Genomic DNA, 21,823 nt, shown 5'->3' with positions numbered 1-21,823 from the left:
CAATCCCTGTGGGGCGCACGACTGGGCAAGGAGGGAAGGAGAAAGTGACCTTGGGGCGGGGACCTGCAGACAGCTGGGGTTCCAGGAAGAGGAGGGAAGGGCATATGGGGTAGAGCGACAGTCCAACTCGGGAGGTACAACCTAGGAAGGTCCACAGGCTGGTAGAGGCGCGCAGGTGATGCTGGAGGAGCCAGGGTAGGTGTAGTGCAGCCGAGCCTCGGGCAAGTGTGCCTTGGCCCAGACCACCTGCCCTCTTGGGCCACGAGATCTTCGGGGCTCGGGGCCTGGGATCGCTCGCGGGCCAGACAGGAGCCAGCAGGGGAACGAAATCTCCAACTTCTAACTTCAAAGAAATGCGAATGAAAATAAGGAGAGATACCCCCCACACACACTTTAGGATTGACAGCCAGCGGTGGTGATCTCCTGGAGACCAGGCCGCACTCCCACAACCGGGGAGGCAGGGGCGGGGGGTGGTGGACGCTTTTCCAGAGGGCAGCTCGGCAAGTAGCCCCAAAATGTCACCAAGGTGTCTCACGTGCCCCTTGACCTGGCTGCTTCACTTCTAGCGATCTACCGAGAGATGCAGGCGCTCAAAGATGCACATTGACGGCCCACACAGCTTCATTTGTGCCTGCTGCGGTGCAAAGGGGGTGCCTAAGTGTCCACGGGGCGCGTTACATACTGTGAAAGCCTCGGTCATCTCTGTGCCTCGACAGGGGATCCCGTCCACGACATAAGCCAGTGTTACAAACTGCACTTATCCTATGACTTCATTCAAAACAGCCCGGAGAGTGTGCGCCAACAGTGCACTGGGGGCGGAGGGGGGTGCGGAACTAGACAGGACTTTCATTTTCTCTTTGAAACCCATCTGGAAAGACAGAGGCCAGCAGGGAGTTTTCGCCGCCCGGAGGAGCGGCTGACTTTTAGGAAAGCCCGGTCTTTGTTCATAGAACTGGTTATTTTATGGAGCACCTGCTGTATGCGGGACCACCCGCTGGGGCCTGGGAAGCATTTTCGGCAGAGATAGGGAAGGGGCTGCTCACGCCGCGGGAAGCGCGGACCTCCACCCCGCGAAGTAGCTCCAGGTGGCAGCTGCCCTCGGCCTGGACCTAGACCCTGAGATCGGCCAGTGCCAGCTCAGGGACCGGTACAAGGCACATCAGTCACTCTGTCCCCACCTCCAGCCATTTCTTTCCTGGCACCTACTATGCTTTAGGCGCGTGAATAGTTTACTAAATCTTACCAAAGCCCAGCAAGGGAGCAATTTTTATCCCAGTTATATGAAGAGGGGGCTCAGAAAGGTCACTGGAATAGGCATTACCGTGTCGGTGTCGTGAGCCACGCTGCCTTAAGATCCTATCAGCTGTCACTCCTGGGATAAGGTCTAATCTGGAGTGTGGGCTCTGAAATCAGACCCGGGCCCAATGTCGAATCCATCTTCTTAGTGTGATTGTGGGCAGGTTAGTGATCCCTTCTCTGACCCGGGCTAGGATCAGCTATTTATAGGGGTGCCGTGAGGATTATACGGGGCAATGCCTATAAAGGGCGAGCTTGAGCTAGTCACTGTGCTAAGCGCTTTTACGGGCATGGCCCTAATGAGTTGGCCCATTTTTCAGATGAGGAAACTGAGGCTCGCAGGGCGAGGAATCTCGTCCTAGGCCTCAAGCTGGCAGAGGCGGAGGTGCCCAGCACCCCTGCGAGCCTCAGTTTCCTTGCCCGACCCGCTCCTCAGGGCGCCCCGCCCCTGCTGATGCCCCGCCCCGTTCGTCCAGGTCCCGCCCTTGGCCCGCCGAGCGCCGGGAGTCGCCGCACAGCCCCTCGCGCCTCAGCCAATCGGCCGCGGGCGGCGTCGGGTGCCTTCAGCCTCGCCCGCTGTCCTCCCGCCCGGCGCTCGCTCGCTGCCTCGCTCACTCAGCCGCCGCTGCTGCTGTGGCTGTCGCCGCGTCTCTGTCCACCGACTCGGTAAGGCCGGGCTAAGGCCGCGCGCCGCGGGGTGGGGGGGGGGGTGTGTGCTGGCGGGAGCCGGGGGCTGGCTGCGGCGGGGCCCAGGGCCAGGGGCGGACGGGGACTGCAAGGGCCCGGGCCGAGGAGGGGGGCGGGGGGCCGCCGCCTGTGTCGGGGCGCCGAGGGACAGCGGTTCTTAGAGAGCTCGAAACCGGAGCGGGGCGGGACTCCCCATACCCCGCAGTGGATTGGGTCCAGGGGGTCCGCGTCAGTGTCGGTCCGCATGCGGGCAGGTCCGGTGTGGCTGCGGGAGGGATGCTCAACCCTTCGGACTTAGCAGGACGCCTCCGGGCTGGGGCCAGTAGGGCCACCGGCTATCTTTCCCTTCCCATCTCACCGTCACTTCCCAGGAGTGGGTTGATTGGGTCTCGGGGTCTGCCCTAGGATCGGTCGGCCTTGCGAGCAGGTACTGTATGGGAGCTGGAGGGACGCTTGACTCTCCGGACTTGGCAGGATGCCCCCGGCCAGGGGACACCAGGACTGCCGGTTCCCTTTCCCCAGCATCCCACTCCCCTCGCCGAAGTGGATTGGGTCTGGGGATCCGCGGTAGGGCGGTGGAAAGGACGCGACGGCGGGATGGATGCTGAGCCCTCGGGATATGGCAGGGCGCCGCTGACCCTTCCTTTATCTCGCCCCATCCCCTCCCCCCCCCGAGAGTGGATTGGGTCTGGGGGGCCGTCCCGGGGTCGCGGGCCGGCCCAAGCGGGAGCCAGAGGGACGCTAGGGACTCAGCAGGGCGCCGCAGACCCCCTCCAGGCTCCCGACCCCCTCCAGGCTCCCGCCCCCGCAGCGCAGCCGTGGGGACACGCCCTTGGCGCTGGGACTCCAGGCGGTGTCCGAGCGCCCTAGGTGGATGCGAATGGAGGCGCCAGGCCTGGGTCCCCTCTTGCGAGCATCCTCCATCCCCCCATGCGGCGCGCGGTCTAGGGCAGGTGGGCGAGGAGAGCCTGCCCAAGGTCGCGCCGGGCCGGGGAGCTTGCCTTGCAGGGGGTGGGAGGGTGTGGGCGCTTCACGTGACCAGGCCTGGGCGAACTTGGCCTGCGAGCCCGGACGGCACGGTCAGGGCGGTAGAGCAGCCCGGGCTCCGGGGCCCCTATTCCGGCAGCCCCTAACCCCAACTGCCTGGGCGAGCAGACAGTTCCTTTCGTTTTGGAAAGGCTGTGGATCAGTGTCTTTATAGTGTAAATCGGTGGTTGACTCACGTTAAAGCCGAACGGAACAAAGATGATCTTACTTTTTTAACTCCAAGAGTTAAAAATCTCGAGAAATCAGGTTGAATACAGAACTTAATATTCCCAACTCGGAGCTGCTTTCGGTTTCCTCTGTGCTCCATGTGATGTTAAAATATTGAAGGGCAGATTTTAGTAGGAAACTGCTAACTTTGTAAGTCACCAAATAAAATCAGTTTAACCTTTTGAAAAGTGTATTTTGTTACACCATTTTCTCACACAGGCTTCCGGTTTCTGGTCATTCCAGATATTCAAGCGTGCTTATTTCCTTCTAAACCACAAACCAAATGAATAAAAAATGGCCGAACACACTGGTCTTTTAATTAATTTATTTTTTTATGCCAGCAAGCAATCACCCCCCCTTTCCAAATTATTTAAGGTGACTCTTAGTGAGCGTGGCATAAATGAGAACATTAATGTTGATGATAATGCTTATCGTTGAGGCGAGGGAGTGTTTAGTTGTAAGCGATAGGAGCTGAATGCAAAATTCTCGTTGGAGTTTGGGGTGGTTCTGCCCCTGCGTGCCCGGGGGCTGCTTTTCGTATGTAAATGAACGGTTTCCTTCCAAAGATGTGCGGCTAGACCTGATCTTGCACATTGAACTCCATCTGAACAGCTGTTGGAATCAGAAAAAGAGCCATCTTAAAGGAGTGCACATACTTTGTATCAAGAGTGGCAGAAATTGGCGTCATGCACAGGCCGAAATAACCTTTCGAGTTTGTACTGAAAACAAGCGGCCTAACCCAGAGGTGAAAGGAAGAAAGCTGGCGTCGCTGCCGCCCGGCCTTGGCCCCAGCTCCAGCCCCCGTGGTCACCGAGCGGTCAAGCCTGGGTCTCCGGGGAGTCCTGGGGCGAGGGCCCGGGCTTACGCAACCCTGGCCCCGCGTGCCCATTCATGGAAGCACAGTTAGTTGTTCCTTGGGCTGCGCGGTGAGCCCCTTCCGGAGGCGCTCTGGGCTCGCGGGGCAGCGTTTCTGGTGTGGGTTGTCTTCGGGCACACCGAACTCTTAACTGTCCCCAAAGTTGACCATGCAGGGCTCGGCCTTCCCACCCAAAGGCGCTGCATTTCGCCCGCTGTCGCCGGAGTGGCAGCGCCGCCGACGCGCGCCAGCTTGCTCCGGAACGTGGCTCCGGGCCGGCCCGGTGGAACAGGATCTGAACGCCCGGGGCGCGCCAGGCCGGGGGCGGGGCTCGCGGTAACCTTTCCCCTACTTTTCTCAGCCGTCACGTGACGCCAGGGGGGGAGGGGCGGGCCGCGCCGACCGCAGCTGCTGGCAGTGCCTGTGAGGACGCGTTCCAAGCGAGCAATTAAAGTTGCAGCCTGGAGTCTAAAGGCGGTGGGAAGGTGGGAGGCGGAAACGCTTACCCGCTCCGGCCCGGGGCTGGTTCTGCACTTTGATCCAATGCATTTTTTTCCTTTGTTGGAAAAAATGTTTAGTCACTCTGCATGGTTATTATTGGCAGACCTGACAGTTCAGTTACCGGTGGGCGCCTGCACTTTGAATACCGGAAAAATTGCTGCTTTTAAGAATAAAATCGTAGTTCAAGCTGGTGTGTTTCAAGTGTGTTTCGGAGACTCTCTCTCTTACTTTAACGAGACCTCTACTTTCTTCGAATGGCTTGAGCCCCTCTCGAGCTTTTCCGGCGAGGACTTTTCTGTTTTAAAAATAAGTGCTACAGGCACACGGTGCAAAACGAAGGGGGTGCAGGTGGGAATTCAGCACAAAGCTGGCCTCCTCACCCGGTACCCCTCCCCAGAAGCTACCACCATTAAGTTTCCTTGACAACTGTAGAAATAGTCTAGGCTGTACAGGGCATTAAAAAAAAAATCTGTTACAGACATCTCACAGCTCCATCAACATCAAATCCTACTGCCAAAGAAACAAACCAATGCTTTATAAAATACAGAATTGGGAAGAATTAGGGAAGCAGAGGCCAAACTTTCATGGATATGTAAGTAAAATAGCCTTTTTGAGGGGGTTTCCTTTGCATTATATTTGTACACAATTATATTTATAATCTATGTAATTATATTTTGAAAGATGTTGCATAAAAATAGGCGATATATGAATAATACTACCAACCGTCAACAGTTCATCCTAACGACATGGTAAAAATATGGATAATCTAAAGGAAACTCTTAAAAATGTCTGTTACTTAACACAAGGAATATTTTCTGCTTGTTGATTTCTGATATTCTGCTGCCTTTTGTGAACTTCACCTTTTACCCCAAGCAAATATTAGGTGACCGAGAGCCTCAGTTCAGTGGAATGTCCTTTAGTTTTTTTGCATGTGAGCTGTTTTTATGTCCAGGAATGTTTAGGGAAGTTAATAATTGAAAGCAATTGTGCTGCCGAGTGAGGTGTGCCTCTCCCGGCGTACAGTAGGGTAGTGGCCACTATGGAGGGTTGGAAAATAGGGTAGCTACGCTCAGCTTACGAAGGCTTATCGGCTAATTGTTGGACACCGAGTTCTCTACGTAAAAAGGAAAGGAATCGTTCGTACACTCCATGTGGTGGTTCACTCACCCATCCCAGGAATCTGAGGGTCATCCTAGATTCTGCTTCCTAAATGGCTCTTTTTTTTTTTTTTAATATTTACTTATGTATTTGGCTGTGCTGGGTCTTAGTTGTGGCATGCGGGATCTAGTTCCCTGACAAGTTTGTATTAAAAGCTAGAGTCTGTCATAGAGTGAAGTCAGAAAGAGAAAAACAAGTACTGAATGCCAACACATATGTGTGGAATCTAAAAAAAAAAAAAAAGAAATGGTTCTGATGAACCTAGGGGCAGGCAGGAATAAAGACGCAGATGTAGAGAATGGACTTGAGGACACGGGGGTGGGAGGGTAAGCTGGGATGAAGTGAGAGAGTGGCATGGACATATATACACTACCAAGTGTAAAATAGATAGCTAGTGGGAAGCAGCTGCATCGCACGGGGAGAGATCAGCTCAGCTAGGTGCTTTGTGACCACCTAGAGGGGTGGGCTAGGGAAGGTGGGAGGGAGATGCAAGAGGAAGGGGATATGGGGATATGTGTGTATACATATAGTTGATTCACTTTGTTATACAGCGGAAAGTAACAACATTGTAAAGCAATTATATTCCAATGAAGATGTAAAAAAAAAAAAACTAACACAAAATAACCTTTCCTTTAAGAAGTCGTCACATGCTGTAACTCGGACTTTGCTTTTTATGAAATAATACTTCATTTATAAGATTATACAGGTATCACTGATTTTCCCAAGTGTTGGCCTCTCCGTGCCCTTAAAAAGATTTCATGCACGGAGTTCTGGTTTCTTTCTCCTTTTGCAAGCAGGCACTGTTGCACGGAGTGAAGTACAGTAATCCTGCTGAAAGGTAAATGTCAAAGACGCTGGGCTGGGGTATCAAACGCAGTGGGAAGAGGAAGGATGGAAATCCACACTCTTGGAGGACTGCTGCTGGCCTGTGGCTGCAGTTGGGAAGGTACAGAGGATGTTCCTGCATTGGAGACCTAATGTGAGTTATGGGTAGCATGCATACTTTATTTGACAGGAAACAGATCTTACGAATGGCGATGACATGTGCTCTAGCCGCCCCCCCCCCCCCCCGCCACGTCTAAGTGGCAGACCTGGAATTTGAACCCGGATCTGTGTTCTCCAAAACGTGTGCCCCCCTCCCGCTGACAGGCTGCTTCCCAGACCACGGTGCAGGCAGAGGGCCTGGGTGTTGGCACCTCCCCCAGCCCAGGGCCCACTGGATGTGACATTGAATCAGCTGTGTGTGTTTCTGGGTTTCCACTTCCTCATCTCTAAGGCGGTGCCTCTGACAGCTGTCCTCCTGTCTCACAGGGGTTTTCTGAGGATCCAAAAGAGGCCAGGTGTGAGAGTAGCTTTGAGGGTGTGAAATGAATACAGCTTCCAGCAAACAATACCATGGCCGCAGGCAGGGCTTTTTTTTTTTTTCTTGGCTGCATTAGATCTTCATGGCTGCACGCGGGCTTTTCTCTAGTTGTAGTGACCGGGGGCTACTCTTCGTTGCTGTGCGCGGGCTTCTCATTGCGGTGGCTTCTCTTGTTGCGGAGCACGGGCTCTAGGCGTGCAGCCTCAATAGTTGTGGCACGCAGGCTCAGTAGTTGTGGCACACAGGCTCAGTAGTTGTGGCACGCAGGCTCAGTAGTTGTGGCTCGCGGGCTTAGTTGCTCCGCAGCATGTGGGAATCTTCCCAGACCAGGGCTCGAACCCGTGTCCCATGCGTTGGCAGGCGGATTCTTAACCACTGTGCCACCAGGGAAGCCCCGCAGTCGGGTTTTATGGATACGGCTGCCTTCTGCAGCCCCCAGATTGTAACGTGTGGTTTGACCAGTTCAACTGTACTTCTGGGTGCGAAGGAGAAGCACGTGCGTGGGAAATACGGGGCACCCCCCGCAAGGTTTTAGGGACGTTTGAGGGAATCACACCCTGGTGGAGAGGAGAGGTTCGGGGACTTCTCTTGGGTGGACGCATGCCTCTCCCAGCCGTTCTCGCTCAGGCCACTGTCCTGTTGGCCAGGCTGGAGGGGATCCTTCTGGATGGGGGTACAGAGAAAAACACCTGAAGAGGTAGTGCAGGTAATTGGGTTAGACAATTGTATTGGCAGGTTACGCCTGCCAAGACATTCTGTATTTTCTTTCTTTTTTTTTTTGGCCGCTCAGCACAGCATGCGGGATCTTAGTTCCCGATCACGGATTGAACCCGCACCCCCTGCAGTGAAAGCGCGGAGTCTTAACCACTGGACCGCCAGGGAAGTCCCCAAGACATTCTGTATTTTCCTTCTAAAAATGTGACCCTCGATGACCTCTCCCCACTTCTTTTTCTTGGTGAAATCCCATTTCTCTGTATTTAACCGATTAACCATTACTTGTTGATACGGCACCGTATAAGTGTTACATTTGAATTTGCTTTATTTTTACAGTACCTCGGTAGGCAGAAGCTGTTGTTTTTCGAGAGCCATAGAGAAAGGGATCATGATTCAGGTTTCCCCTATACCCTGCCTTGACTCAGCATCTCTACACTGTAAATGTGAACGGTTTATTATGATACACTTCACTGCGAGAAATGAACCGTGTGGCCAGTTGAATTAATGCGGCTATTCAGTGCTCTGTCATCAATTCAAGATGTAGCCATTCATAAATGAAAGTTCCTGCACCTTGCCTGTGCACGAAGCCCTCCCCCAAATTTAAAGTGAGCTCTGGGTCTCATGTTCTTGCTTCTAAGATGCCTCCCTCAGATTAGGGAAAGAATAATTTGTATTTGTTTGTGTACACACTTGCTGAACAAACACAAGAGCACAATTACAGAGGATCATGTCTCCAAGGAAATAAGGACTGGCCCGTGGTGTGCAGAGAGGTGGGGTGCCCACACTCTAGTGGAGAGGAGCCCTTTTAGTTTTTCTTCCCGTTACTGCTAATTTTTGCCTGCGTCTAACCTCTCACCCTCATTAACAGCAAAATGGCAGGAATACTAAATGCTAAAGAGCAAAAAGGAACCTGAGAAGACACATGAACCCCTGGGCTGATGAAGCCTTTCCAGAACCTTCCTGGTACTTTCCTTGATGCGCTTCAGGTGGCAGTGCTGAGGTAAACCTGGGTACCACCTTGGTGGTCACGTATGGCAGGAACATGGTTTCCCCAAGTTGGAGCCAGTCCTGGAGGGCAGAGTAGCTTTGGTAGCTGAACCCTCCCAGGCGTTGGTCGCCGGACCTTGGAAGAATATGTGGTAGATGGTAAGATAATTGCTCTGCCCCCCACTAAAGATGCTGCTGCCGATTCTTTGCCTGCCCTGGCTTCTCACAGGAGGTTTTCCAGGGGTGGCAGCGCAAGTGTCATCCAACCTCACTGATGAGGGATACAGGCTGTGCTCCTGGAGACCCTGCCCGGCACTCGCGCTGCGCTAAGCTGTCGCTTCCTGTGGGTGACCTTTTCTCAGAGGATTTCCAGCTCAGCTGTTTGCCTCTAGATGAGGTGGATTTTAATAGAAGGCAGGGTCCGCTCCTGTGGGCCTGTGAACCGTGCAACTCTAGTGGGAATACTGGAAATACTGGAACATGGGAATAATTTTAGAGTTGGCACCCGCCGTATTTGTAGTTACTGTAGTTTTACTGCTGGTTGCAGTCACATCATTTTGGTTACGACAGAGCGACCTAATTTTATATCTGTGCTGTAACGTTAGGAATCTTAAGGAGAACTTTGTGTGGAGTACTTACCACCTAACTTGGTAGGTAAGAACGTGAGTTTTGGAGCTGGACCTTGGTCTGCTGTTTGCTAGCTGTGACCTTGGGCAAGTTCCTTGACATCCAAGCCTCCATCTTCTCAGTTGTAGATGGGAATAGCAGTAGTAACCAATTCCTAGAGTTCCAGTCAGAATTAAACGGATTAATGCAGGTAAAATACGGATCACATTGGCTGGCATATGCCAAAGACTTTGGTAGAAAGAATATTTTGTATCTTCATTGTTAAAAGCACAAAAATTAATCTGTATGCCTTACCTATCTACCTACTACCTACTTCTCTCCTTATCTGTTAATTTCATGACTGTTTTGAAAGGTTTCTGACAATACATAATTTATTATGTATTATATTATTATATGCTGTAAAGACCGTTTTCTTGGAAACCTGCTGTCACATGGCCAGTTTTTATTGTTTGTTTTATATTATAGAGGTGATTTTCACACCTCAATTTTCCCCAGGCCTGTTTTGAAGTCTGGCCCTGCACTTTCCATTGGGTGACTTTTCACCTCCTTTCCTGCCGCCTGTTGTGGAACCTGGGGGGGGTGGTGGAGGAGGACGGCTCTGAAGGAGGCCAGATGCCCTTGAAGGAAACAGGATGTCTTTTAAAAAATTAATCTATTTATTTATTTATTTACTGTTGGCTGCATTGGGTCTTTGTTGCTGCGTGTGGGCTTTCTCTAGTTGCTGCGAGCGGGGTCTGCTCTTCGTTGAAGTATGCGGGCTTCTCATTGCGGTGGCTTCTCGTGGCGCGGAGCACGGGCTCTTGGCGCGTGGGCTTCAGTAGTTGTGGTACGCGGGCTCAGTAGTTGTGGCGCACGCGCTTAGTTGGTCCGTGGCATGTGGGATCTTCCCGGACCAGGGCTCGAACCCGTGTCCCCTGCATTGGTAGGTGGATTCTTAACCACTGCGCCACTAGGGAAGTCCTTATGGATGACTTCTTGATTACATGACCAGTGTTACGATTTGCAGGCCACTGACCTCTGAGGTTAAAGGCTTTTGTTAAAAGGAATTGGTTGTGGAGAAAGACGGCAAAGTGAACACATTTGACAAACAAAGTACAAAGTACAGACCAATTTATTGGCCAGGGAGTTAGAGGGTGGCATTGGGCTGTTAAAATGAAGGTAGTCTTACCAAAATTGAATGAGATGTTTCAGCATTTCCCCCCCAAATTGTTCACTTCACATTCACTGTTGGAGAACTGTCTGTGGGCTCATGGTTTGTTCAGAGAATTCAACAAGGATTCGTGTCCTGGGGAGCTTTAGAGCTTATGTTGGGAGATTAAACGAATAACTGACAGGTGAAAGTCATTCGCCAGCAAGTGCAGCTGAAATGGCTAAATGTAACTGGTAGAATTCCTGTGCTTCCGGAATGTGCATTCCGAGGCAGGCACCTGGGCGAGGGGAGCTGTAAGCTAGGTGTGAAGCCGGAAGAGGGAAATCGAGAAAGGTCAGAGGCATCCCGGCTCTGAGTCGGAGTTCACAGGCCACAGGGCATGACCAGTGGGCCTGGCCAAAGAGGAGGTGACCAGGAGACTGAGCTTGGGAGGGCCTCGGGAATAGCGGCGTAATTCAAGACCAGAAGTGTGCATTTAAAAACTGCAATAAACAGGTCGTCATTCTCAACCCCAGTGTCTTATTCTGGATCTCGGTGTTTTTCCTGGAGCAGATTAGCATAAGGTGCTTAAGTGCTCTGGCACAGACCTTGGTGACTGACTCCCTCCTTCAGTGGCCCTCCTGGTTTCTAAGGCGGCACCATCGCCTGCTTCCCACCACGTTCAGCTGGGGGGGGGGGGGGGGGAGGGCGGGCAGCAGCGCCCAGGTGTGTCCCGGGCCGGCAGGTTTGTGCATAGTCACCGTCAGGTGGGGCTCCAGGTGGGCGCTCTCCACCTGATGCGGCCAGAAGTGATTTCTGTCCTCCCAGGGGAAATAAATGGGTCCGTAGCCCCACGGCCGACATGCATACAGAGAGGGCTTTGTTTTCAGCATGTTGGATCAATTTCTGGATGTCTCCCCGCAGCTGGGGGGTTGCTGCCACCAGCGGCCACCTCCAGTTTACCCCCGAGCTGGTCTGGCGGGGCACTGCAGGAGGTGGCCTCACACCAAGAACAGTCCCCAAGGGGCCTTCTCCCACCACCTCGCCAGACCTTCAGCAGGGAGGAGCAGCCAGCCTGCGCTTCCAGAAGGTTCTTCCACTGTCCCCCTGTTCCCTCCAGTTCAGAATTCTTGTCCGAGGGCCTCCGGTAGCTGCCCAGTGATGATTTGCGAGAACAACCGAGTGCAGAAGTGGAGACAGTTGGTGTGTTTTCTTCTCCATCCTCCTGAGAATCCGGGGCACAGGTGCACATCCTGTGGGTGGGTCCCTGGGGAAGCCACGGCTCTCCACCCAGGTGGAGTGGTACTGGGGGAGAGGGGCAGCATACCTTCCCAGAACAGTAGGTTCTGGTGCTGGCCAGCATGTGGTGAGGGATGGAGTGAGGACTGCCCTAGCCCGTCCGTGACCCGGCATGGCAGGCGGTTGGAGGTGTTTCAAGGAGAGAGTTGGCCGGGAGGATACGGGAAAGATGCAAGGTGGGTTTTCAGTTGACTTGGTTTTGGCATCAGTGTAGGTGAGTTTGGAGAGAGACTCATGTGCACAGATACAAGGCAAAGCCCTGGGCAGGGCCCTGTGGGTGGTTGAATCCCGGGTGCAGAGGGGCTGGAAGAGGACCCTCGGCAGATGCACTGGTAAAACAGCCTATGCACCTGGTGACCTTTCCTGGAAGGGAGAGGAAGCTGGAGAGGGGCCGGCGCATGGACACTCAGGGTTTAGCTGGACACCGTGTGTGGGCATGGCAGAGCCCGCGCCAGCCCAGGGAAGCCGGGAAGGGGGGCCGCCCGCTCGCCTGGCCCTTGGGGCCCTGCCGTACCCTTTTTTTTTTTAATTTTTTGGCTGTGCCGCGCAGCATGTGGGATCTTAGTTCCCCGACTAGGGATGGAACCCGCGCCCCCTGCAGTGGAAGCGCGGAGTCTTAACCACTGGACGGCCAGGGAAGTCCCCTAGCACGCCCTTTGCTTTCACCCTGGAAGGTGGAAGGGATGCAGAGAAGAGGCTGCCCAGGGGAAGTGGCCCAGATCCAGACACGGGCCCCAGCCTGCCAGCTGGCCCCAGGGCCCTTCCTCTCCTGGTGTGTTGAGGTTCCCAGCGGTGCTGACAGTGACAGGACAGCCTTGCCAGCCTGGGCTGGTGCGCCTCGGGGCTCCAGGGATGCAGGCCAGGAGGGGAGAGTTGGGGACAGGGCAGTCTCCGGTCCACATGGCAAAGTATTAGTATCTGTTCCTTCCGGGAGGGGACACGTAGGTGTGATTCCTTGCTCTCGTGCGTTGGCAGTATCTCCTGCTGTAAGACAGAAAACATCCTGCTGTGTTAATACAGTAAAGTTCACTGGGGCTCTTTTGCGGTCCTCATAATTCCTGATTTTCCACGAGTTTATTACTGGCGTGCCTCCTTGCACCTGGAGCAGGTCTGGCCTCTCCCGGCATGGCAGGCGGTTGGAGGCGTTTCAAGGAGAGATTTGCCAGCAGTGGGGAGGCCATTCGTCAGCAGTGGCCCTTCAGCTCCAGGCATTTTTGCCAGCTCTGCGGGGCTGCTGACCTGATTGACTGCAGGGAAGTATCCGGAGGAGCGGCTTGGCTCTCTGTTGGCAAGGTCCGCACCATTCTCACGGTGGTTTTCAGACTCTGGTCGGGAGCCCTCCACCCCTCTGGGCCAAAGGGAGGAAGAAGAGGGTTGAAAGGCTTTATCCACGAACCTTTCCTGTGTGTTTACATTTGAAGAAAAAGGTCCCCATTTTTAGAGATGCTGGGCGAGCGACCCAGGGGAGATGCTTCATTTCCAGCGGCCACGGTCAGCCTTTGGGAAATGATGGTAGCTGTGTCTTCATCAGTTACTCCAGCTGCTGCTTCGGGGCGACTCCAAGGTGGGAGAGGCAGGGTAGTGTGTTCAGGCTGCACCCACACCCACCTGGCTTGGGTGGAAGGTGGCAGCTGGGGGTATGACCTGCGAGGGTCCCCAGGGCAGGGGGCGCAGTGACCCCACAGGCAGCCTCGCCCTTCCGTGCTTGTTGTTTCTGCAGGTGTGTTGGGTGGGTGAGCAGCCATTGAAAGTTGGTCTCTGGGTGGAGATTTAACACCGGCTGCAGTGGATACGTGTTTTATTTCCTTAAACACATTTTAAGCAATTATTAGAGCAGATGACAAACATACAGAAGAGACACAGGCGAGAATTCCCTAGCGGTCCAGTGGTTAGGACTCTGTGCTTCCACTACAGGGGGCACAGGGGTTCGATCCCTGGTCAGGGAACTAAGATATCCCGCAAGCCATGTGGCATGGCCCCCCCGCCAAAAAAAAAAAAAAAAAAAAAAGAAGCACAGGCCTAAGGATTCTCACTTGGTCACAGCCCAGCTTCACCAGTTCTCACATATGGCAGTTCCTACCCCTGTCCATCCTTCCCCCACCTCCAGTGGTTTTGAAGCAAATCCCAACGTGATAAAAGATAAAAGTGCATGGGTAAATATTTCAGTATGTATCGCCAAAAGATAGCAGCTCTTACCATTCAATTAAAAAGTAGTTTTCTAACTTTGACTGTAAAACGTGTGCATGTTATATTTGAAACAGTTGTTTTCAGGCACCTGCAAAAAGTCTCGTCCTGAGGAGTGATAGCGCACAATACACCATATATTTATATTTCCATGTGTATTGGTGAAGCAATGCGTAGAATTTAATTTGAATCACAAAGTTGGTGATTTGACATTAAAAAAAGGCAGCAGCTCTTTTAGAAAATAACCACCACATCACGTGACACCTAAACGCGTTGAATGGTAATTCTTAAGGTTATGAAGTAACAATTGTTTAAAGGGATCCTTAGCGTGAATGCAGAGCTAGGGCCACATCGGGGGAAAGCAGTAGTAATGCACCCGCCTGAATTACACGTCTGAGGAGAGAAGGTTTAGATGCATGCGTGTTAAATAGATAGCACTCCTGTTTCATGAGACAGCGGTGTTTTTGTGACAGCTTTACTGGGAGATCATTCACGTCCCATACCATCCACCCACCTCAAGTGTACACGTCAGTGATTTTAGTATGTTCACACCTATGTGCAGCTGGGACCCCCATCAATTCTGGGACATTTCATCACCCCCCAAAGAAACCCTCCTCTCCTTAACCCCCACCCCCCCCCACCCCCCGGCCCTAGGCAACTTTCTGTCTCTGTGGATGTGCCTGTTCTGGACATTGCCCGTAGGTGGAATCGTACAATACGTGGCCATCTGTGTTTGGCTGCCGTCACTCAGCATCGTGTTTTCAAGGTTCACCCGTGCGGTGGTGTGTGTCGGCGCGTCATCCCCTCGTACTGCCTGTAAGTAGCATCCTGTTGTATGGATAGGGCGTATTTTGTTTACCCCCGTTCATCAGTGGGAGGGTGTTTGGGCTGCTTCCACTTTTTGCTTATTATGAATAATGTTGCCGTGAGCATCGTGTACAGGTTTGTGTGCAGACACACGTTTTCATGAGCCTGGGCCTAGGAGCGGAATTGCTGGGTCGTGTGGTAACTCCACATCTGACCGTTTGAGGAGCTGCCAGACTTTTCCAAAGGGGCTGTGCCATCTGACATCCCGGCCAGACGTGCACGAGGGTTCCGATTTCTCCACATCCTCTCCAGCGCCTGTTATCGCCCATCCTTTTGATTATGGCGGTCCTGGTGGGTGTGAAGCGGGATTTTACTGCAGCTAAAGCTCTGCATTGTCCTGGTGGCTGCAGGGGGCAGTATTACAAGGCTGAATGTTTGCAAGTGCGAGGCTGTGGATGCCAAAATCGAGGGTGGAGTTTTCACTCGATAGATTTGCAGAGGGAGCTTCTCAAGCCCTTGTCATCCGGTTCACTAACTCCTGCTTCTGGCTCAAATCGGGGGAGGCTGGCTCACGATCGTCATCCTGGCTCCTGCAAAACTAGAAAAACAAATTGCCCACCTAGAGGGCACTTAATCTATTTGGTTTTTAGTCTGAACCAATCAAAACAAGCAAATCACTAGTTAAATTCCGAGTTTTTTCATTTTTTAAAAAAATTTTTTTTAAAAAAAAAATTTTTTTTATTTTTAAAAAATAAAACTTTTAAAAAAAATATTTTCATTTTTTAAAAAAGTCCCATTTTTAGGGACTTCCCTGGCAGTCCAGTGCTTAAGACCCCATGCTTGCACTGTAGGGGGCACGGGTTTGATCCTTGGTGGGGGAACTAAGATCCCACATGCCACATTGTGTGACCAAAAAAATAATAATAATACAATGATTTTTATTGGAGTACAATTGATTTACAATGTTGTGTTAGTTTCTGCTGTACAGCAAAGTGAATCAGTTATACATACACATATATCCACTCTTTTAGATTCTTTTCCCACGTAGGTCATTACAGAGTATTGAGTAGAGTTCCCTGTGCTATACAGTATAGGCCCTTATTAATTATCTATTTTTCAAAGAGTTCTGATAAAGGCCTCGAGAAACGGAGGCTGTAAATATCCTTGTTTGTGTGCCCCTGCCCAGCAGAGGTTAGCTCCCCGAGCAAACACCGGACACATACCCTTGGAGAGAATTGGCTACAAACACTACATTTAGTTTGCTGCCATTAATAATCCCTTCCTGTTCTGCAGAAAGCCCTTGAAAGATTTTAAAAATCATTGAGGGACTTTCCTGGTGGCACAGTGGTTAAGAACCTGCCTGCCAATGCAGGGGACACGGGTTCGAGCCCTGGTCCGGGAAGACCCCACATGCTGCGGAGCAACTAAGCCCGTGTGCCACAGCTACCGAGCCTGCGCTCTAGAGCCCGCGAGCCACAACTACTGAAGCCCACGCGCCTAGAGCCCGTGCTCCGCAGCAAGAGAAGCCACCACATTGAGAAGCCCGTGCACCGCAATGAAGAGTAGCCCCCGCTCGCCACAACTAGAGGAAACCCGCGCACAGCAATGAAGACCCAATGCAGCCAAAAATAAAAATTAATTAATTAATTTTAAAAAATCATTGACAGGGTAGCCAGCCGTCACATCATTTTATTTGCTGTGATGTATGCTGTGCAGAACTCTTATCTTTGTAAGACCTGCTTCGTGTTCACCCCAAGGCTTTGATGGGGGGAGGGGTGGAGTTAACCTTCAGGTTCTGGAAACATCTTAAGAGCCACTTGGGTAGCTTTCGAGAAGTTGATTCCGGCTGTTGGTTGAAAATGTCTTCAGCGTTTTCAGTTTACCTGTAGCGAGCTTTTGCTTAGGGTCATGCTGCTTTCAAATGGGACCTGTCTTCACAATTAGCCAGGCTCTGGACGTTTGCTCTGTGCCAGGTAAACAATGTGTCATTTTTTTTATTCTTCTTTTTGCCCACGCCGCACAGCTCGCAGGATCTTAGTTCCCTGACCAGGGATCGAACCCAGGCCCTCAGCAGTGAAAGCACAGAGTCCTAACCACTGGACCGCCAGGGAAGTCCCAAATAACGTGTAACTATTCTTGAATGCTGGACAGGTGGCACCAGGCCAAGGTTCTGTGAGTGGGATGCAAGTTTCGCTGACTTGCTTTTCTTCTTTCAAGGTCATCCGAGCAGCGCTCTCGGGTGCCCATCCCAGCCACTCCCTCTGCCCCAGCATCTCAACGTGGGTGCCCCGGTCCATCCCGGGGTGAATGCTCCACTCCCAGCCCACCCCGCGCTGTGGCCTTTCTGTGTGTGGAGGCTCCGTGGAGCCCACACGGTTCCAACCCCAGCCCCAGGGCACCTCCGAAACCTGTCTGGAGCGGGTCACCCTCCCCGTCCCCAGTGTTCCCACTCTGGGCCACGCTCTCCTGGAAGACCACCCCAGCTTCGTACTGGTCTCACTTCCTCACCCCACCTGCCCCTGGCTCCAAACAGCAGCCCGAGTGGTCTTCTTTGGAACAGACACAGACACAGGAACTGACGCCCCTGACTCACAGCCCTGGGATACTTTTCCATTGCCCTTAGCATGAAACCCGACTGCCTCTGGGACTTCCCTTTCTGAATTTAGCGCCCACCTCGAGCCCAGCCACCCTGCACCTCCAGCCCTTTCCCAGGTCTGCCTTCAGGCCTGAAAGTCTTGCCCACTGGCCGATCCTTCTCCTGGGCTTCCATGTCACCTGGGAGGTCCCCTCTGTCACTCCCTCTTCTTTCCGCCCCCTGTCTGAGCTGCAGGAGGGCAGGGGGACCTCCATCCTCCCCACGGCTGGCACATAGGAGGCGGTCAGCACACGCTTGTTGAACAAACAAGTGAGTGAAAGTTGAGATCATTTGTCCTGATTTGCTGAAGACTAAGCTAGTTTGACTTTTGTAGCTGGGTGTCTCTGAAACCGCCTTACCCTTGATTTTGACGGGTCCGACGTCTGCCCCCAGTGGGCTTATTACACGGGTAAAAAAAGGAGACATAGCATGCGATGGGGATACACACACGCACTCACAGTTTTGGTTTTTTATTCTGGTTTGTTCTGGATTTTTAGCTCCTCTTTATCCACGTGTGCTTGGTGGCACACGGTTTAGGAGGAGGTGGTGCCATCGCCCGCCTTCAGAAGGTTGGCAGAGGGGCTGGTGCTGGGGAGGCCAAGAGGGAAGAGGTGAGGCGTGATCCCGTCAGGGAAGCAGGTGAAGGGAGACCAGATATACCCAGCAGGGGAAATGCAATGCACTTGCCTCTGCCAGGCAGGGAAGCCCGCAGGGAGGGCCAAGCCTGCAGCGGGGGAGGGAACGTGATACTGGCTGTTGACGGCAGTTGGATTTCTGCAGCCTCCGAGGAGGAAGGCCCAGCCTGTCTTGTCCACACCCCACCTCCCCCTGAGGGTTCTGTGCATCTGGTTTTCATGGAGTCCTTTGTGGAGCCTGAAGGGGTATCTCGGGCAGCAGCCCCATGCGCACCAGAGGCCAAGGTGTTTGGCGTTGGTCCTGTTTTCCCACCGTTGATCCCTGAAGATAAGGGATCAGGGGCCACTGTGGTCGCATTTGTGGACTTTTCTGTGCCAGCCTCTAGGCTGGCTGGTGGGCGGGAATGGGATTTGCCTCCCATTTGCGGGGCAAGTTGCTAAACCTCCCTGGGCTTCCTGGGTCAGCCGGGTGTAGACTGGGTGGCAGAGATGGGTGGATGGCAAGTAGTGGAGGAAGGAACGAGGGGTTCCCGCCCCAGGACTCTGCTGACCACCCAGCGCCTATAAGCAGAGGCCGCAATTGTCTGTATCTAGCTGGACCAGCAGGGGAGGGGTGATGGCTAATCACAGAATCGGGTGTGTTAATGAAAAACTTGTAATCTATCAAATGGGAGGAAACAATCAGATTCAGAATGGATTACGCTTCTCTACAAGTTAGAGGTTTTCTAATGTCCGGTCAGTGCCCCCTCTGTGTTACGTTCTCCCCTTGTCTTTCCAGGAGCTCGATAACCATGGCGGAGGCTCACCAAGCCGTGGCCTTTCAGTTCACGGTCACTCCCGACGGAATCGACCTCCGGCTGAGCCACGAGGCCCTCAGGCAGATCTATCTGTCTGGACTTCATTCCTGGAAGAAGAAGTTCATCAGATTCAAGGTTTTCAGACACTTGCTTCAATCTGTACAGTATTCCCTTTATTGAAGTTTCAGCGTGTCAGAGTGGTAGTTGACACATCATGTATGTTTCCGTGGTCCTTAAGGCTTGTGAAACACTTTCCCACGGATTGCCTCGCTGAATTCTTGGAGAAATTCTGTAAGGCAGGTAGGGTGAATCGGGGCCCCGTGGGGCAGGTGAGGAAATCGGAGAGGGTAAGTGACCTGCTCGGAAGAAGCAGAATAAAGGCTAGACTCCACGTCTGGGCTCCGAGTCCAGAACCCCCTCTACACCTTGTAGGAAAAGGATTGTTTTTCAGCTGTGTGAAACCGCAGCGAGTTTAACAGGAGTCTCGCCAATAAAATAGTCCAGCGTTGAAAAAGATGCACGTAAGTGCAAATACAGTTAACCACTCATGTTCTCAATTCTGTTTACCTGCAAGAGTGGACATTTATTCACTGTTTTTAAGCACGTGTCTTGTTTTTAATTCACTTATTTAAAAAATTACAAAAGTCATGAACATGCATGTACCCTTCGCTTAAAACTTCCCCAGTTGTGCCGTTTAGGGAAACACTGCTGGGAAAGATCCCCGGGGTGCTCCTTACCTGCTGCCTGTAAGAATAAATCCTTCCTTCTCCCGAAAAAGAGAAAATAAGAATCACAGAAGGACAAATGCATGTTTAAAAAAATTCAAACAAGACGAAAGTGCACCAGAAGAGCCTGCCCCGCTGTTCCCCAGTTTGTGTGTTTGTTGTCCAGTTTTCCCTTCAGAGGGCAGCTCCAAGGCAGGCTGTTGAAAAGGGACTTCCCTGGTGGTGCAGTGGGTAAGATTCCACGCTCCCAATGCAGGGGCCCTGGGTTCGATCCCTGGTCTGGGAACTAGGTCCCACGTGCATACCGCAACTGAGTTCACATGCCACAACTAAGGAGCCTGCCTGCTGCAACTAAGGAGCCTGCGAGCTGCAACTAAGACCCAGTGCAACCAAATAAATAAATAAATATTTTTTTTTAAAAAAAAGGCCCAGGAGCTAGGGTGGATGGGAACAGTGACCAGGGAGACAGTGGGCCGGCCCCTGGGACCTGGCCACGCTGGACAGGTGTTCCCGGGCTCTGCCAGAGGGGTCTGGGGCTCAGGTACATGTTCCCGTCACGCTGGTCCCTTGTGGGCGCCAGCAGCATGACCCACCCGAAGTGGAGGAGGGCGCCACCTACAGGGGAAAGTGCCCTTTGCGCGCCTGACCTTGCTGGGACGCCTCCTTTTACCTACAAATGGAGGAAAGTAGAAGCTTGGGTGCCCAGGTGTGGCCGTTGTCTTAACCCAGTGTAGACGTTGTTCCTGGACTTTAAAAACCTTGTGGTACTGCCGAGGGGGCAAAACTAGCGTACAAAAACAGACAGTGCACAGCAAGGGTGCATCCTAACCACGTGCTTCCTTAGGGGACCGTCTGATGCTCAGGAAGCAGGGGGAAGGCTTGCATAGCTGCTGCCGGTCGGGGGGATGTGGCGAGCAGAGACCTTTAATCTAGAAACGTCCTCCCTCCGTTTTAATTTAACGTATGTACCTGTTTATTTTACAAGAACGGTTCAGAGAACACCAGAAGGCCCCCGTGCACCCAACCACTTTGTTTAAAATCTTTTGTGATTCTCCATAATGAGAATAACATGTAGGGATGTGTAAGTCTCTTCTGAGAGAATTCAGATAAAGCTTTGAGAGTTTTTTAATCTATTATCTTAACTATTATCATGGCTTCAGTAAGATTTTTTTTTTAATTTTTTATTTATTTTTAAATTTTAAAAATATTTTGCCTGCGCTGCGTGGCATGCGAGATCTTAGTTGCCCGACCGGGGATCAAACCTGGGCCCCCTGCATTGGAAGTGCAGAGTCTTAACCGCTGGACTGCCAGGGAAGTCCCAAGATTTTTTAATTGGAAGTTTTGAAACATACGCAAAAGTAGAGAGGGTAATAAAGTCGCACTGCTCGTTTCCATAGCTGTCAACATTTTGCCAATTTTGGGTCATATGTCTTCCTTCCCCCTCCACTGCTCCTTTCTTTTTTTTGAAGGCAGGCTGGGGGAGCTTTGGCTGAAGCATCATACAGCAAATTCTTGACATGAAGTGAGGTTTCCTGGAAATACCTCGGGTTGAATGGTGTCTGATTCAGGAGCAGCAGGAGGGGTGGTTTTGGAGTTGGGGGGGGGCGCTCTCCAGGCATCCGGGGTGTAGCATGCTGGGGAGAGGACATCGTGGTTGGCAAGGTGGCCAGTGTCCTGAGTCAGTCTGGGTGAAGCTCGGGAATCTGTATGTTAAACTAGTGCTTCGGGTGAGTCTAATGTCCTGGGGTCACTCTCTGGGGGAACTGTTTTAGGAAGGGTTTTGGCTCAGAAGTAGAGGAAGGGAAGGAGCTGGACAGAAATCAGAGCAGCTGGGGGCTGGAGGCTCTGGGGAACGTTTCCAGTAGTGATAGTGTGGCCGCTTAGCTGCCCCTGTGTGCAGACCCCCCACCCCTCCACTGCCTGCCAGCTCACGGGCCCCCACCACCAGGAGGGACGTTGCTCATGCCGTGCGTGTCTGTGTTTAGAATGGCATCATCACCGGCGTATACCCGGCGAGTCCCTCCAGCTGGCTCATCGTGGTTGTGGGCGTGGTATCAACAATGTACACCAAGATCGACCCCTCTTTGGGAGTAATTGCAAAAATCAATCGGACCCTTGACAGGACGTAAGTAACCCTTTCAAATCTCCAACCATCTAAGAGTTACTGAC

The 21,823-nt window shown here is 52.4% G+C and overlaps 1 protein-coding gene across 3 annotated transcripts in view; it reads left to right on the top strand.

The window, feature by feature from the left end:
- Positions 1–1,850: 1,850 nt before the first annotated feature.
- CPT1A (carnitine palmitoyltransferase 1A) overlaps positions 1,851–21,823 on the top strand; it is a 62,146-nt gene continuing 42,173 nt past the window's right edge. For 2 of the 3 annotated variants that reach the window (XM_065882311.1, XM_065882309.1), the window contains exons 1-2: positions 18,924–19,064; positions 21,640–21,779. In XM_065882311.1, coding sequence (XP_065738383.1) covers positions 18,924–19,064; positions 21,640–21,779 — 281 coding nt within the window. Of the gene's footprint in view, positions 1,963–18,910; positions 19,065–21,639; positions 21,780–21,823 lie in introns of those variants that run through there. The other variant, XM_065882310.1, reaches the window with a different exon arrangement.

The sequence above is a fragment of the Phocoena phocoena genome, chromosome 8, assembly GCF_963924675.1.
Source record: "Phocoena phocoena chromosome 8, mPhoPho1.1, whole genome shotgun sequence".
Lineage (NCBI taxonomy): Eukaryota > Metazoa > Chordata > Mammalia > Artiodactyla > Phocoenidae > Phocoena > Phocoena phocoena.
This window is presented reverse-complemented; position numbering and strand designations above follow the sequence as displayed.